Source organism: Chrysemys picta, chromosome 23 (assembly GCF_011386835.1).
Source record: "Chrysemys picta bellii isolate R12L10 chromosome 23, ASM1138683v2, whole genome shotgun sequence".
NCBI classification, from domain to species: Eukaryota; Metazoa; Chordata; order Testudines; family Emydidae; genus Chrysemys; species Chrysemys picta.
This window is the reverse complement of record NC_088813.1, coordinates 5,617,910-5,633,313: the sequence shown is the minus strand read 5'-3', so window position 1 is coordinate 5,633,313 and position 15,404 is coordinate 5,617,910. Positions and strand designations below refer to the sequence as shown.

The following is a 15,404-nucleotide window of genomic DNA, read 5'->3' as shown; positions in this document are numbered from 1 at the left end:
TTAGGAAATGGCATAAGGCCCATTTATTTAGGCAGGCTTATACTTGACTTTTTTTTTTTTTTTTTTTTTGGTGTGCCCGTCTTTCTTGTCCACTGTGTGTTCAAAAAAGAACTAGGTAAGTTCCTGGAGGACAGGTCCATCAATGGCTATTAGCCAGGGCTGGCTCCAGCTTTTTTGCTGCCTCAAGCGGCAAAGCGGGGAAAAAAAGGTGGCTGCAATGGGAGATCTGTTCTAAATATTAGGAGATTTGCCAATCTGGATATGTGTGTTCATATGAAGAGTCAAAACAAGGCAATAACTGAATACTGAATAATTTCCTATTTCGTACTACACATTATAACAAAAAACCAGTTAGTCATCGGTCCCCTGAATCACTGTGGAGGAGTGAAATTCTCTCATGTGGGAAGGCAGCGTTTACAAGCCCATCATTCACATATGAACACACACATTATTTAGTTAAGTATATTATTATGAATTTTAGTCCAATAATTTTCTGTATATTTTTGTACATTCAATGTCTACAAGTCATTTCATTTCAATCTTTTCTAGGCATAATTTAAAAAGGCTAGTTGTTTTTAATGACATTTCTTACAGAATTATTTAAGTCCTGGTTGGCCAGGGATGTCTTCATATAGCAATATACTAAACTCAACATCCAACTATGAATCTTCTTTTGATAGGCCACATCAATGTGAAATTTTCATCAACTGAATAGTTAAACATAACACAGCATAAAACTAATGCTGCTCCAGAAATTGCTACATTTGGTATAAAATATGAAATTGCCTTATAATCTATTAATTCCTTATTCAAAAATCTTTAACCTACAGGTTAAAGTTATCTTAAAACATCTGAAAAGGTTATGGGTCAAGCCTACCTGTCTTTTTTTTTTAAATATATATAAACAAATAATAATGTTCGACACTTTTAATATGCTTTTCTTCCATGCACTCAAAATGCTTTAGGAAGGTAGTTGAGTATTACTCCCAGTTTAGAGGTGGGAGAGATGGGAAACTGGGGCACTGAAACTTGCATAAAATCATAGTGAATCCCTGGAAAAGCCAGGACTAGAACCCAGCTCTTCCAACTCCCTGTTCAGAGTTCAGTCTGGTGTGTGAAAGTAGCAGGTCTGCCATAAAAATACCAGGTGTGGATGGTTCCCAGAGTGTGCTCATCTTACCTAAATAATGACACGGCAGTTTAATTCTCAGCATGGAGAGAGAGTTCACCAGTAATTATTTCCATGTTGGGATAATATTCCTTACCCAGGTTTAAGCTTGAAGAGGATCCATGTGAAGATAAGGAAGGTGGTGGAGTCTGAGAATGGCCAGGTCCTTGACTAGGAAGAGGCATACCAACAGGCCCAGGAGAGGAGGAAAAGCCAAGGCCGTTATAAAAACTGTGTCCAATTGGTGTCAAACTGCTGGATGTCCTCTTGTACAGGTCGCTGCTCCCTGTAAGGGAGTCTCGGCGGGAGCCACTGCCGGTGTTCGAGTTTGCAACTGAAATGGGAGAGAATAAAACTAAATGAAATTTACAAACCGTTCAGGGTGATGGGAGTGTTGAAAAGTGTGTAATAAACAGAAAAATGCACCGGTGTCCACTTTAACTGTTTGGCACAGGGCTCCTCTTTTCATAAGTTAATGGGAATTGCGTATATGCATCCTCTGGCACAATCAGTCCCTAGGATGGTTTCCATCAATGCAAAGAGGCTGCCGGGCCCAATGCCAAGTTTGTTTAGTAGAATTTGTCGATCTAGTATCTCTAATACACTACCCATAAAAATGGATTTTTACAGTAAAACAACGATGGCTCTTGGAGCTAGTAGGGGCCCAACAATGTAGCTTGTTCAGCCTCAGGTGAAGAGGGTTTGTGTCACCCTTGAATGAGCCTATTTGAACTATCAGGAACGGATGGGCTGTGGATGGAAACATCCACCCTGTTCAACCAGGGGAGAGGTCAGCCTCATGGGCAACAGGATGATGAAGAACTCCCCCCAAAGAGCACTACAGTATTAACACAGGAATTGCTAAACTGGATCAGATCAAGCCCCCATCTAGCTCAAATTCCATTCTCAGAGCAGACAATACCAGATGCTTTAGAGGAAGGTAAAAGAACCCCACAGACACACAATCAGAACCTGTCTAATAAGGGAAATTTCTGTCTAGCCCCAGGCGGAAGTTGGCATAAGCAGGTTTGTATCAGCCTAGGCCTTCCATAATCGATACTCAACAAGCACATTCAGCTGTGTTCTGAGCTGTTCCATCTCCCCAAGAGACCAGCTAACATGCCTACCTGCCGTTCCAAAACCTCCCAGCGCAGATCCCAGCGTGGCGCCAAGAGAGCTGCTGCTTCCAAAGCCAAGGGAAGTGTTGGCAGCCTGGGCGGAGCCCTGAGAGAAGAGCGAGCTGCTCTGGGAATTGCTGCTCAGAGAGTTGTTGCCATAAAATGAGCTGGATGCCAGGTTGTTGGTAGGCTGCTGCTGGGGTTGGGGTTGTGGCTGCTGAGTTCCTAGAGGGCGAAATGGTCCATTTGTTGTTCCTGCCAGACCACCAGCTGCACCATTGGCTGAAGCCGCAGCTGCTGCAACCGCTGTAGAAAAGCAATGAAACAATATAGTCTAAAACAATCCACATTGGGGCTTAGAACTACAGATCCCATTTATTTACTACTGATTATATTTACTACTCTTCCCTCTGGCTGATATTCACCCCCCATGCAGGGAGTTGTCACAAAATGTATACATCTTCCACTTAAACAGCATGCAGTGCTGCCTACACCTTGTGTTGATCTTCTGTCTCGTTACACAGCTCTGGTTTGAAATCACTTTAGTTGTGCGGCCAACAGTGAGCGTTTCTTTTTTCCAGATCGTTTGTAAGTGTCTTGCTCGTTTGCTGGCCTGCTACAGTATCCCCTCCTCTCTCTGTGACAGCTGGTCACTGTATTTGGGTATGTCTTTTTCAAGATAATCACCATTTGTGGAGGGTTAAGCAAGAGGTAGCAAAAGCAAACACGAGCTGCTTCCAAGCTAAATTTTAAAGGGACGACTGTCAACTTGGATTAAATTTAAATTTTGTAAAAACTGAAGGCCAATAGAAATATGTCCACCCAATAAAAACAATTTTAAAAACAAGCATTCCCCTGACATGCGTGAAACCCCAAACACGCAGTACTAAGGATCTGACAGTCAAAATGACTTTGATTTTTACTAATCTAAGGTATTAAGTAACATTAGCCAAGATTGTTAACACAACATCAATGCTGAGAGTTTCCTTTAGAAACGAGTTATTTTCTGATTAGGGAACATTTTCCTTCCACTCTCCGATCATTTAAAGGTGTATGAAAGGAACTGGCTCAAACTTCCCCTCAACACCTCTCAAAAAATCCGAATAAAAAAACCCCAAACACAGTAATCCAAAAAATAAGCCTGGGAAATTTCAGTCCAAAAAGGTGACAGATATGAGCATAGTAAATAATTATAATGGAAATTGTTTAAAAATCTTCATTTTAGTAGGTGCCACCAGGTACTGTTGATAATCTCAGAATTTTGCAAAGTGGTGCCAAAAGCTATTCTATGCTCACTCTCCAGTGACGTATTTTGAGGCTCAGCCCACAGAGTACAGAGAACGTTCTCAGCAGCAATCCCTGTAATGGATCTCAGTGAGGGCAAGTGTGTCATCATTGCCAGCACGTCTACAGCAGAGTGCACAAACACCATTCACAGAATCGTCCCCATCTTCTACATGGATGGGACAGATTTGCACACACATTTCTAGCTATGTGGAACTTACCTGCTTGCGCTGCTGAGGAACTGATGATGACAGGAGCAGGGGCTACCAAGCGCACAGGGGCCCCCAAGCCATTCCTAGCCCCTGCATTCACCACCAGGGCACCTGTTTGGTCATAGTATGCTGCAGGAGCCAGCATAGGATAACCTAAGAACACAGAGACAAATTAACATATGCAACGAAGCCATCTACCACCAGGAGCCACTGACATTTCAGATTGTTTCAAGAGAAGCTCGGATTACAGCGACAGGACATTTTCAAATATAAATAGGTGAAAAACGGCATAAATTCTGATTCTTGGGTCATGTCTACACTGCCCCGCAGTTCAGACTAAGTGGGCGTAAATAGTTGTGTGCACTAAAGTGCTGAGCTGTAACTCCTCCATGTGGACGCTGCATGTGCAAACTCAAAGGTGCGGAGTTCGCACTAAAGCAGTCCTACCAACACAACTTATTTCCCTTCCCTTACAGGAATAAGCGATGCATGTATAAGGCACCTTGTATACCACTACAGCTGTGTCCATACTTTAACTACCCCAGTATCATAGTGCACGCACACAAACACTACATTATAAAGCTTGACTGATGCAGAACATCCCAACATCTGATCACAAAAACACCTAGCTTTTACACATTGTGAATCACCACCCTCCCAAAGCCAAGGGCCAGACTGTCAACAAAGGGCAACTCCCATTTAGATGCCTAACCCAAGTGACCAGATTTTCAGAAGTGCTTAACATGTCTCAACGGGGGCTGAGCCCTTTTGAAAACTTCGCCCAAGAAGTAATAATGCCAAATTCGAGGCTACCTATAAATCAAACACACCTTGCAACATGCATGTTATCTTTCACTCTATAATCAAAATAAAGCCTTCTACAGCTACACTCTAGTCATATGAAGGCCTATACCCATATGGAATTCTCAAGCAAGACACTTCACGCTCAAAAGTTATAGAATATTCACTTAACCTAACTCTGACCAACCAGACATACTTAGATCCGTTTAGCGGGTCAATAATGGCCTGTATACTTTACACAGTAGAATACAATACTGCAATTTATCAGTCAAGAGAGTTTGTAACAGCCTTGTGGGTCACAGCTAATGTTATGGGAGCTCATCTTCTGCAGACCTTGGTGTTCTTGACAGTGAGGCTGCCTGCACGTGCCCCCACAGGAACAGCTATTGGAAAGTGATGATGTAGGGTGCTGAGGAAGAAAGATGTCAGCCTAGCCAGGCTCCACAAAAGGCCCAATACAGTGAAAGATTAAATTCTCAGCTGTTCACGACCATCTTCCTCATTGGCTTCCATGGTACAAATAGAAACAGTTGCGACAAACCATATTAGATAACTTAATGTATTGTAATTATTATTTTTAAAGCCACTAGCGTCTACACAAAATCTTGGGCATATTACGTGAGGGTGAAATCCTAGCTCCATTACAGTCGATGGGGGTTTATTGTGGCTAGGATTTCACCTAATGAAAAGATCTATAAAGATACAATAGATCCCAAAACTTGAAATTTCAACAGAAGTCATTAATTCCTTCAAACAGCCAAGCTATCGAACGCATCCTCTTCTGACTTTATAGAAAATTTAACCTGTATCCTAAGAGTAAGCGAAGCAGTACAGGAGAGAACATTTCTTTTCATCTCCGACAAAGGGATTTAAACCATCAGAAAGCATGGCTGGTTGAAAGAAAATCAGTAGCAGTTTATCTAGTGCGCTCCTTTGCTTAACGGGCATCGGCAGAGTCCATACCTGGCATCCCTGCTGCCAGGCCTTGTCCAAAAGCAAGAGCAGAGTTTACTGCTGCAGCTGCCACGAGTGGATCAGTCTGCTGTCCCTGCTGGTTCTGGTTTGGAGTCAAAGGACGCTGACTGGCTCCTCCACGGAGAACCTGAGTGAGAAACAGGATCATTGACTACTCTGTCTGCTTTGAGACTAGTCTACAAGTCAAAGTAACTGAAAACATTTCTACAAACTTTCATGAACAGTCTAGTTAAGAAGTTTATGCCGTGTTGTTTTGGCCACGGATACAGCCCAGGATATTAGAGAAACAAGGTGAGTGAGGTAATATCTTTTTATTGGACCAACTTCTGTTGGGGAGAGAGACAAGCTTTCACTGAAGCTTTCGGGTCACCTGAAGAAGAGTCCTGTGTAAGCTGAAAAGCTTGCCTCTCTCCCCAACAGAAGTTGGTCCAATAAAAGATTATCTCACCCACCTTTTTTACCCACAAAAGCTTATGCCCAAATAAATCGGTTAGTCTTTAAGGTGCCACCAGACTCCTCGTTGTTCTCACCCACCTTGTCTCTCTATTTAAGTGTACAGCTTCCTATGCACTGTGACAGGGATTCTCAAAACTTAGTTGTACCACGACCCCCTTCTAACAAAAATTACTTCATGACCCCAGGAGGGGAGACCGAAGCCTGAGCCCACCCAAGCCCCACAGTGGAGGGCCAAAGCCCCATCAGAGTGAGTGTGTGGGTGGGTGGGTGGGAGAGGAGAGAAGGAGAGGGAGCCAAAACGGAAGCCCAAGGCAGGAGGCCTGTAACCTAAGCCCTGCCACCGAGGGCTGAATCCCTCAGGCTTCTGCCCCAGGTGGTGGGACTCGGGCTTCAGCTTTGGCCCTGGGCCCCAGCAAGTCTAGGCCAGCCCTGGTGACCCCACTAAAATGGGGTCACGACCCACAATTTGAGAACCGCTGTGCGATGACAAATGTGTGACAATTAGTGTAGTTTTTCTTCTCTCTATTCTTAGTGGACTATGCTCTCAGATACAAAGTCTTATACACACTGAAGACTTGATGTTAAAATGGGTACAAATGCTTTCATGATACCTAAAGATGCCCCAGTCAAGTTTACCAGACCCGACCTGGGAAAATTTCACCCACTAATCTTTTCACTCCTGTTTCCATACATCTCTAACTTACAACATTCTAAACAAATCTTTAAGAAACAGTCCCTGCCCCTGGAAAAGGATGGTTATTGATATTTGTCCTCTGAAGATAACACATCTGGCTATTGATGTGCACAGAAACTACACTTAAAAGCTTACCAACTTGAGCAGAAATGAAGAAATACTCGGTTTAGTTCCTATAGGCTAGTGAGACATGGTGGCTTGGCTTGAGTTTTTCCAAGCTGTAGACCCATCTGTGAAACAGTGACCCCTTCAATGACAAGATCACACATCTTCTATATGTAGCCCTTGCGGTTAAAGTGTGCGATGCACTAACTGCTCTGCGGTTTATCTGTGAAAGCCTACTATGCAAGTGGTAATGAAAAAGTGTGCACCCTCTTGTGAGTTCAGCCTATTAAAAGCTGTCACTTGGTGCCACGCATGATACAGACATTTTACAATAACAGATCACATAGAAAGGTGTCTCTTGCCCCTCCACCCCCAAAGTTAATAGAAGCAAATATTTACTTGGTGCATCAACAGAGAGAAAAGTAGTTAACAGATTTTCACGAACGCTCAACCCACCTCCAATCTAAGTGGTTTCAACAGCTGCAGTGAACTGATGACCGTGCACAATGCTGGTGCAATGTAGTGAACATGCATAATGAAGGATATGTCACAGCAAGTGAAATACTGGTATTTTTATGAATCTGCCATCCCCTTTGGGATCACCCAAGCACCAAAGAGGAAGTATCCATATACATCATTCTAGCAGGTTTCCAAAAGTGCTGGCTCAGCTCTTCTGAGTACTTCAAGGTTCTCATTACCGAACAGTGTTCTCAGTGAGGGCAAGTGTATCATCATCGCCATACTTTTGAAAACCACTAAAGCGCAGGGGAATGAGGGCAAAACTGGTATTTTTAAATGAAAAGCTAGGTTTCCCAAACGAGTTCTGAAAAAATCACAGCAACATGTGAGAAGCACTTCTTCCAAGGGAGCATCTGGGAGGACTTCCCTCAGAAATGCAGGGTCTGTCTCATGGGGGAAGAAAGGTTTTTGTTTAAAATATACACACATTTTTAAGTCTAAAGCACTTTGGCCACTTTTGGGGCTGTAAAAATAATGAAAGATATTACAGGTTATATCTATGAGAGATGGTTTTTGAACCAGCCTATAAATCACTGCAAAAGCCATTTCAGCATATACCTTATTTCAGGGCACAGGACCCTATTCTGAATGTCAAGGCTAAAGTGGCAAGTCTATCACACTTCATTTCTTCTGCTTTACCAGTGTATGTATTTCTCGATGTAAGTGTGGAAGCTCAATTCAACCTACGCATGTTGGTGACTTGCCAGGTGCAGAGGTTTGAAGATTGATTTTGTCAGGAAGCAAAAGTGGTCTCTTTCTCATCGCTGATCCAGAATCAATGGAGTGAAAGATTATTGCTTTATTTTATCTGGAATGGCTTTAAGATGGTACAAAGCATTAGTTTCTGGCTCTAGCAGTTCTAAAGACAACAGCTGCTAAGTCCAGATGCTAGCTATATAGTAGGGAAGATGGCACGTAGAAAGAGCATGTAAAGGTCCAGTAACTCTCAGCCTGCAAGAGCTAAAAAACAAATGCTTTATACCACTGCAAAGATGGTACCGCTCTGATTTCCAGCTGTATAATAGATTTATTTTGTTTCTAGCCCTGAAGAATCATTAGATACTGGTTGTTAAACTATGTGCAGCCTGACCTGGTGCTTGGTTTAGCAGTGGGTTTTCAGCATTAGTTCTGAACTAAATATAGCAGGTTCAAATCTCAAAGACATCTAACTTGCAATCTCTGGATGTGCGCACAAGTTTTAGGTAAATGCATTTGAGAGGGTTGATGCAGAGCTTGAAATTCAGATTAGCATGCATTTCTGAGGTATAAAATGAGAGGGGCAGAGACTACTCTTACTCGTGTCATGATGGTAATGACGACTACAAACAAAGGAACGGTGGTGCCACCAGCAGCCCTTTTATCATCCATCTTGAGCTGGGAGAGTTTAGCAATGATGGAATAATTTTAAATTTGTTATAACATTAATCTGGAAGTTATTTTTGAAACAAAAATACTGAGTTGAATATTAAGTTAACTTTCTGGATTTCCATACAGAGGCAGACCATTTATGATGCATTTTTACTTTGCTACAATGAAAAACCACCTTAAGTAACACAATTTAATGTAGCTATCATTCCACATCACATTATATCAGTACTTTCAGAGTCATTTTCATTTTCCACTCTCACCTGCTTGTAGGCACTAATGTTGAACGCACCTGATCTACATCTAATAAGGGTTGTTGCTATTAATAAAATATGCATTGTAAAGAGCTCATATGTACTTAATTAACATTAATAGCTTAGTAAGTTTTTTCAAAATGTTCTAACTCTCTTTATGGCTCAAGTTTTGCTGCATTAAAAACCGATATTAATATGCATTTTTATGACAAATGACTTGTAATACAATGGTCCATCTACTTGAGAATCCTCTCTCTGACAATGACCAAACATAGTTGCTTCAGAGAAGATATAAGCCGCATTATACATCTGATTTGCAATATTATTATGGGGAAATTCCTTCGGATTCCAGCTGGGATCTGCTCACTAGTTGGTCCTCATTACGGCTGCAGACACGTATTTCTATAAACACTGGTTAAATCATGACAGTGTTTGCCTCAATATTGTCCTGCAGTAAAGTTTCAGAGGCTAATTTTATGCTGATGTAAAAACCGATTTCATTTATTCATTTTGAACGTCTACTTCTTAAATTCTTTATACTCCTCCTTGTTCTGGTGCAGATAAAGGCAAAATAAATAAATAAATAACCCAACCAACCCCAAACAGCCTGGCTGGCCTTTTCCATATTGCATCTCCTCTCACATTCCTCCTTCCCATCTAGTTTTTTCCTAAGTGACCTTAATTTGCTTTGAATTAACTCTTTTCGAAAGTGAATTAAACTACACTAAATTAAGGTCACTTTAACTCTGATTAACAGAGTCCACAAAGGGGTTCAATGTGGTTTAACTAATCCACTTTAGCACCTTTAGGTAACCTGGATTAATTTTTCTGAGTGTCCCTGTGTAGACAAGCCCTTAGAGTCTCCATAAATACTTACAAACAGACCTAAGGGATCCAGACTGTTATGGCCTATCATCTGAACTCTCATACCCTTCTATAAGGGATTTTCAGCTCTTAAAAACTATCATAAGAGAGGAATGAAACACACAAAAAGTGATGTTTAGGAAATACCAAGTTTGTGATACAGATCAATGTAAGATGCAAGGAAGGATAAGATGAGGTCATGAATTCCACGACTTTCAGAGACCTCCATGACATTTTCCACTTCAGCCCCAGCCACCCTGGGGGGAGGCTCCAGAGCCTCCAGGCACCGCTGGAGCGGGGGGACCCTGGAGCTCGAAGCCGCTGAGGCTGCAGTGGAGGCCTGTGGAGCTGTCGTCTACTGCAGCAGCAGGTGCTGGAAACCCCTTCGCCAGCAGCAGGGATTGGGCTCTGTTCTCACCCCAATCCCCGGGCTTCAGTCATCTGCTGGTCAGCCCGCAATTGTTTTCAGTAAAGTCACTGACGGGTCACGGGCTTCCATGAATTTTTGTTTATTGCCCGTGACCTGTCTGTGACTTTGACTAAAAATAATCGTGACAAAATCTCAACCTTAGTCATAAGGCAATGGAGCTCTCCCTTTGTGCCTAGGTATTGCAGGCATCTAAGCTTGAGGATTTACAAGCATGGCAACTTTGCCACTGGCAGCAAAAGCACTTTTGAATCGTGAGACACATTTGGTGAAGATAAATGTACATGTGTTGTATTACAGTAGCACCTCGAGGTCCTTTGTGTTAGATGCTATACAGACATGTAACCAAAGACAGTGCCTGCCCCACAGAGATTACAATCTACATAACCAAAGTTGGTGCTAACATTGTTGTGAAAGATCTTAAAATTTGCTCCATATTTGGGTTCTCTGGGATCCTACGTTTTCAGAATGGATTTGCCTCTATGTCACTGCTAGAGTTTCTGCAAACAGGCATGCAAGATCCACCTTGTTTTGCAGTGCTGCTGCCATCTGAAAACGTGAACAAGGAGGAAGGAGAAGCAGCAAACTTTGGATACGTCTTCACTACCCGCCGTATTGGCGGGTAGCAATCGATTTATCCGGGATCGATATATCGCGTCTCATCTAGACGCGATGTATCGATCCCCGAACACGCTCCCGTCGACTCCGGAACTCCACCAGAGCGAGCGGCGGTAGCGCAGTCGACAGGGAAGCCGCAGCCGTCGATCCCGCGCCGTGTGGACCCCAGGTAATTCAATCTAAGATACTTCAACTTCAGCTACGCTATTCGCGTATCTTAGATCAATCTCCCACCCCAGTGTAGACCAGCCCTTTAAAGTTCTTTTGCTTCAGACACTGGGAAATGGGAATATTAGTATTTTTTTGTTTGTTTGTTTTTGAAACATTACAGTGAACGAAAGGGAGAGGGGAGGACAGATAATATACAAGTCTAAGAATGTTAGTTTTTGTTTTAAACTGGGCAAATGTTGAAGCACCCCACATCTGCACAGAAAGCAAGCTCATCCCTCCTTCTCAGATGGGAAATGGGTTGAGTGGGAGTTGGGAAATGCATCAGTATGAAAAAAAATGTGCTAAGATGAAGCTGCTTCCATCATATTAAACCGTTATAGCTTCAGAGCTGCAGATAGTCAATAGCAACAGAGCTATGGCTATTACTATGTGATGGCAACATCTTATTCCTAACGCAATTTTTTCACACAAATGCCTATTCCCCATTAAACCTGCTTTGCATAATTTTAATTCTCATCACGGGATTTCTTTTTGCTGCAATATATTCACTTTTTTAAAACTACTTTGCTTAAACAGCTGTCCCCTATCTCCTTTGTGTGTTGGAAATGAAACAAGATCTCACATTTCTATTCTACTGTTCTGCTAGTTACAGCTTCCAACATGGGTTTAGCCAGATATCTGAAGCAGCAAGAAGCTATTTTTAAGTTTCCTACTTTCACTGTTGACTGGCCTTGATTTGGAAACAAATAATGTTGTGCAAAAGAGACCATCACTGCCAGACTGCATACGGGAAACTCCAAACATGGAAAGAACGGCACGATCCCAATAGTTAGCTTACAGGTAATACTTTCCTCTCAATTTTAAAGAGGCCAAGGCCTTTTGAATCAACTGAGTCTCATATGGTCAAGTGTTGTCATTGGAAATAGCAATTCTTTAACCCACATGAGCATTCTTATGTAAATCCCAGGTACCCAAGGGACCTGCAAAACACTGCCACTTACCTGTTGTTGTCCCTGTTGGGTCTGTTGAGTGGTTTGCTGATTTGCTGAGTTACTTGCAGCGGCAGCTGCTGCAGCTTGCTGTTGGAAAAGACTGGCAGGATAAACTCCCCAGGGAGTAACTCCATAGTACTGATGAGGGACTACTGCAGGGCCTAAAATGCCAAAGGAGGATTCAGTCAACTTCTGTAGTAAACAAGACCTGCTCAACAGTAAGCCATGACCAAAAAACACCTGCACACATCACACTTGAGTCAACAGAGCCTATTTTAAAGGTGACCTGCAAAGGATTTTAAAACCATTGGGCTCAGGAGTGTAGTCCAGGATACATGGAATTTACACAGTTCTTGCTTTTTAACTACTACACCACTGATTGGGTTAGTGCCCATTTTTATTCCTTTATCACAACATACAAGTAGGACCTGAAGTTTTTTTCTTCTTGTTGTTCTTTGCTTTATATATACCGGGCATGTCAACATTTAGTAGGAACCTCAAGTGATTTTTATTGTGAGCTTCAATGCCAGAACTGAAGGCATGGCTAATGAACCTTTAACGAAGGCATCCTTTCTCCAAAACAGAACTGTTAAGCTATACGTGTGAACACTGTTTTACAACATAGTTGACAAAAAGTCACTTCTGCTCTCAAGACTCCTGTGGTATCTGTCATTTAGTTCTCCAGTCACCAGGGAGACTTTTCCAACCCAGAGAACACCTCAATTTCCAATGTAAAAACAAACAGAATTTAAATAAATAAATAAATAAAACAAAACAAACAAAAAATAAAAAAGGCCTGAAAGGGTTTTTGTACACCACATAAACCAGTAATAAAAAAGGATTAAAAGGGCACAGGTCCCATTTTTAACATGTTGTATGTCACATTTAAGAGAGAATGTATGTTTACCTTAAATGATCAATAGATTTGTGAATTGTCATGTGGGTTGTGTCAATTTCCAGGACTCTCAGTTATTTTAATTATGGCCTGGTGTAGCCTCTGTCCTTAAAAGTTTATCCAAAGAAGACTGGTGTACAATCAGATGAGAAATCTATATGCTGCACTTCCTGGTAGAACGCATCCCATCCAATACAATAGTGTTTGGAAGCAATAGAATCTTTTATGTCTGCTTCATGTCTTTTGGAGAGATCAGCAGAAGGTTAACAAAAATCTTCTAATTTCTACGTTTTTCAAAACCAATGCAAAGCCTGAGGGTTAAATTACTCACTGTTGCAGTGAAAATGACTTGAGATTAGAATGTGCTTGGCTGAATGAAATACAACACTAAATTTTACATCAGATGCGCCCTCCACTGTAGCAGAGATGAGTATTTACTATGCTCAGACAGAATGCTTGCCTTCTAACAGAGGAATACACATCTTAGACCAGGGGTAATCAATTATTTTCTGTCAAGGTCCAGAGGTATAGTCAAAGTCCAGATTCCAGAGAAAATAATACAAAAATAACAAACAACAACAACAAGAAGTAAAATAAAACAATTTCACAGTCTGTTGAAAAGCATCTGGCAGTCTGGATTTGGCCCGCAGTCTGCCTATTGTCTACCCCAGCTTAGACTGTAAGACAGACAAGCAATGCATTCAGACAAAATGAATTTGTGGACCTGATGGAAGTTCAATTGCAAAATGCTGCAATTAAGAACAAATTTTGTCTTTCATAGCTCATTAAAAAAATCTTTGCAAATGAAGCAAGTTTAGCAAACATATGAATGAAGAGAGGGTGGGTATTTGGATCAGAGAACAGGGAAACTATTCCAAGCATAAGTGTAGCATAGAAGGGGGAAGGAAGACAATAAAGAAGAGGAGAGGATAGAAACAAGGCCATTAAGCACCAGGCTTGCATTCTGGACTCAATCTGTACAAATTGGTGTGTTGCAGGTGCAGAGCCTGCATTATGCTGCAGGACAGTGAAGTTCAGCAACACTGTTACTCTGAGGGCGGCATTGGTTAATCTTACTGTGCTGTCCTTATCAAGTCATTTTAATTTTGTCTGTCTATATAGAATGTTGTATAAGACCAATCACTGTTCTATGTAAACCCGCCGGCATCACAGCCCCAAAAGCTCTTTTGCACAGCAAGATCACCTTATGAGTAGCCTGGGCTCCAATGCCACAAGGTAAATCAGGGTGAGCAAGACCTGCCCCGGTGGACAGAACTCCATCGATGGTGAGAAAAGCGACTGTAGTTCCCACTCAACAGATCTGCTCCCAGGCAGCAACAGCTTAAAGCACAGCTCATTGAATGTCCCAGCATGCTGTTGCCCATCATCATTTAAGCAACCAAGGGTGCTTAGATCAAAATGCATCTGTGCCTGTTGGTATCCAATCAAAGCAGGTCACAAATTGCATGCTGTGACCTGTATTTTCTGCAAGCCACACTTCCGTACTGAAGAGAGGCAACTACAATCCACTTCATTTTATGCAAACAGGGTAGCCATCCGGGTCCTGGCAAGTGCCATGGCAACCTTCATTTGGACAAAGATTAGGCATCTCTATTCCAAACCAAAAGAAGTAGAGTTTATATTAATCTGAGCTCTAACTACTGTACACACAGTCTGGACTCTCTCTCAGCTAGGGGTTGCTCATTTGAACAGCTACAGCTTTAGGTATAAAAAAAGAGAAAGGTTATTGAGGTTTGCAGTAAGCGCCTTTAAACAAAGCATTCTGAGCATTTTTGCAAGTCTGGCTTAAGCTCATCTGAGCACACGGTGAGGTTCTCATTACTGAGCAGCTCTCTCAGTGAGGGGCGAGTGTGTCATCGCTGCCAGACCTGGAAAACTTGCAGAGTTATTCTTCATTACAAGACACTAATCTAGCTTTATACTTCTGAAAGATCCCATAGAAAAGGAAGAACATCCTAATGCATTTGAAGTCAAGTACTTCTACTGTGCTGTGCGCCACACACACTGAAGAGTTTATGCACTCAAAAAGCATGTACATGCTAAAAGGAGTTTAAGAAATACCAGTAAACTGAACAGCAAACGTGGTCACAATAAAAACCATTCCCTTCAGTATCAGTGTTACCATCAAATCTATACAGGTATTTGCAATCATGCCATTCATGTGACTCAGAGTATGATGACTCATACTCAGTGGGGGACTTCAACTAAGCAGACACCTGTTGGGAAAATAACACAGCAGGGGACAGATTATCCAACAAGTTCTTGGAATGTATTGGAGATCATTTTGCAGAAGGTGGAGAAAGCTATTGGGGAGAGGCTGTTCTAGATTTGATTTTGACAACTAGGGAGGAACTGGTTGAGAATTTGAAAGTGGAAGACAGCTTGAGTGAAAGTGGTCAAGATTCTAATGAACGGTAGAGGGGAAAAACAGCACAATAAAGATAATGGATTTCAAGAAGGCAGAC

General features: G+C 42.0%; 1 protein-coding gene and 2 non-coding genes across 31 annotated transcripts in view; all 3 read right to left on the bottom strand.

The window, feature by feature from the left end:
- The window catches only part of PUM1 (pumilio RNA binding family member 1), a 119,412-nt gene that overhangs the window by 25,152 nt on the left and 78,856 nt on the right, over nucleotides 1–15,404 (bottom strand). For all 29 annotated transcript variants that reach the window (XM_024105852.3, XM_008168915.4, XM_042845526.2 and 26 more), the window contains 5 exons: nucleotides 12,033–12,184; nucleotides 5,547–5,685; nucleotides 3,792–3,935; nucleotides 2,296–2,592; nucleotides 1,266–1,502 (listed from right to left, as the gene is read on the bottom strand). In XM_024105852.3, coding sequence (XP_023961620.1) covers nucleotides 1,266–1,502; nucleotides 2,296–2,592; nucleotides 3,792–3,935; nucleotides 5,547–5,685; nucleotides 12,033–12,184 — 969 coding nt within the window. The remainder of the gene's footprint in view (nucleotides 1–1,265; nucleotides 1,503–2,295; nucleotides 2,593–3,791; nucleotides 3,936–5,546; nucleotides 5,686–12,032; nucleotides 12,185–15,404) is intronic.
- On the bottom strand, nucleotides 7,472–7,555 carry LOC112059615 (small nucleolar RNA SNORD103/SNORD85). The gene has a single exon (XR_002888918.1). It is a non-coding gene; the product is annotated as a small nucleolar RNA SNORD103/SNORD85 (small nucleolar RNA).
- On the bottom strand, nucleotides 14,719–14,806 carry LOC112059616 (small nucleolar RNA SNORD103/SNORD85). Its single transcript, XR_002888919.2, has one exon. It is a non-coding gene; the product is annotated as a small nucleolar RNA SNORD103/SNORD85 (small nucleolar RNA).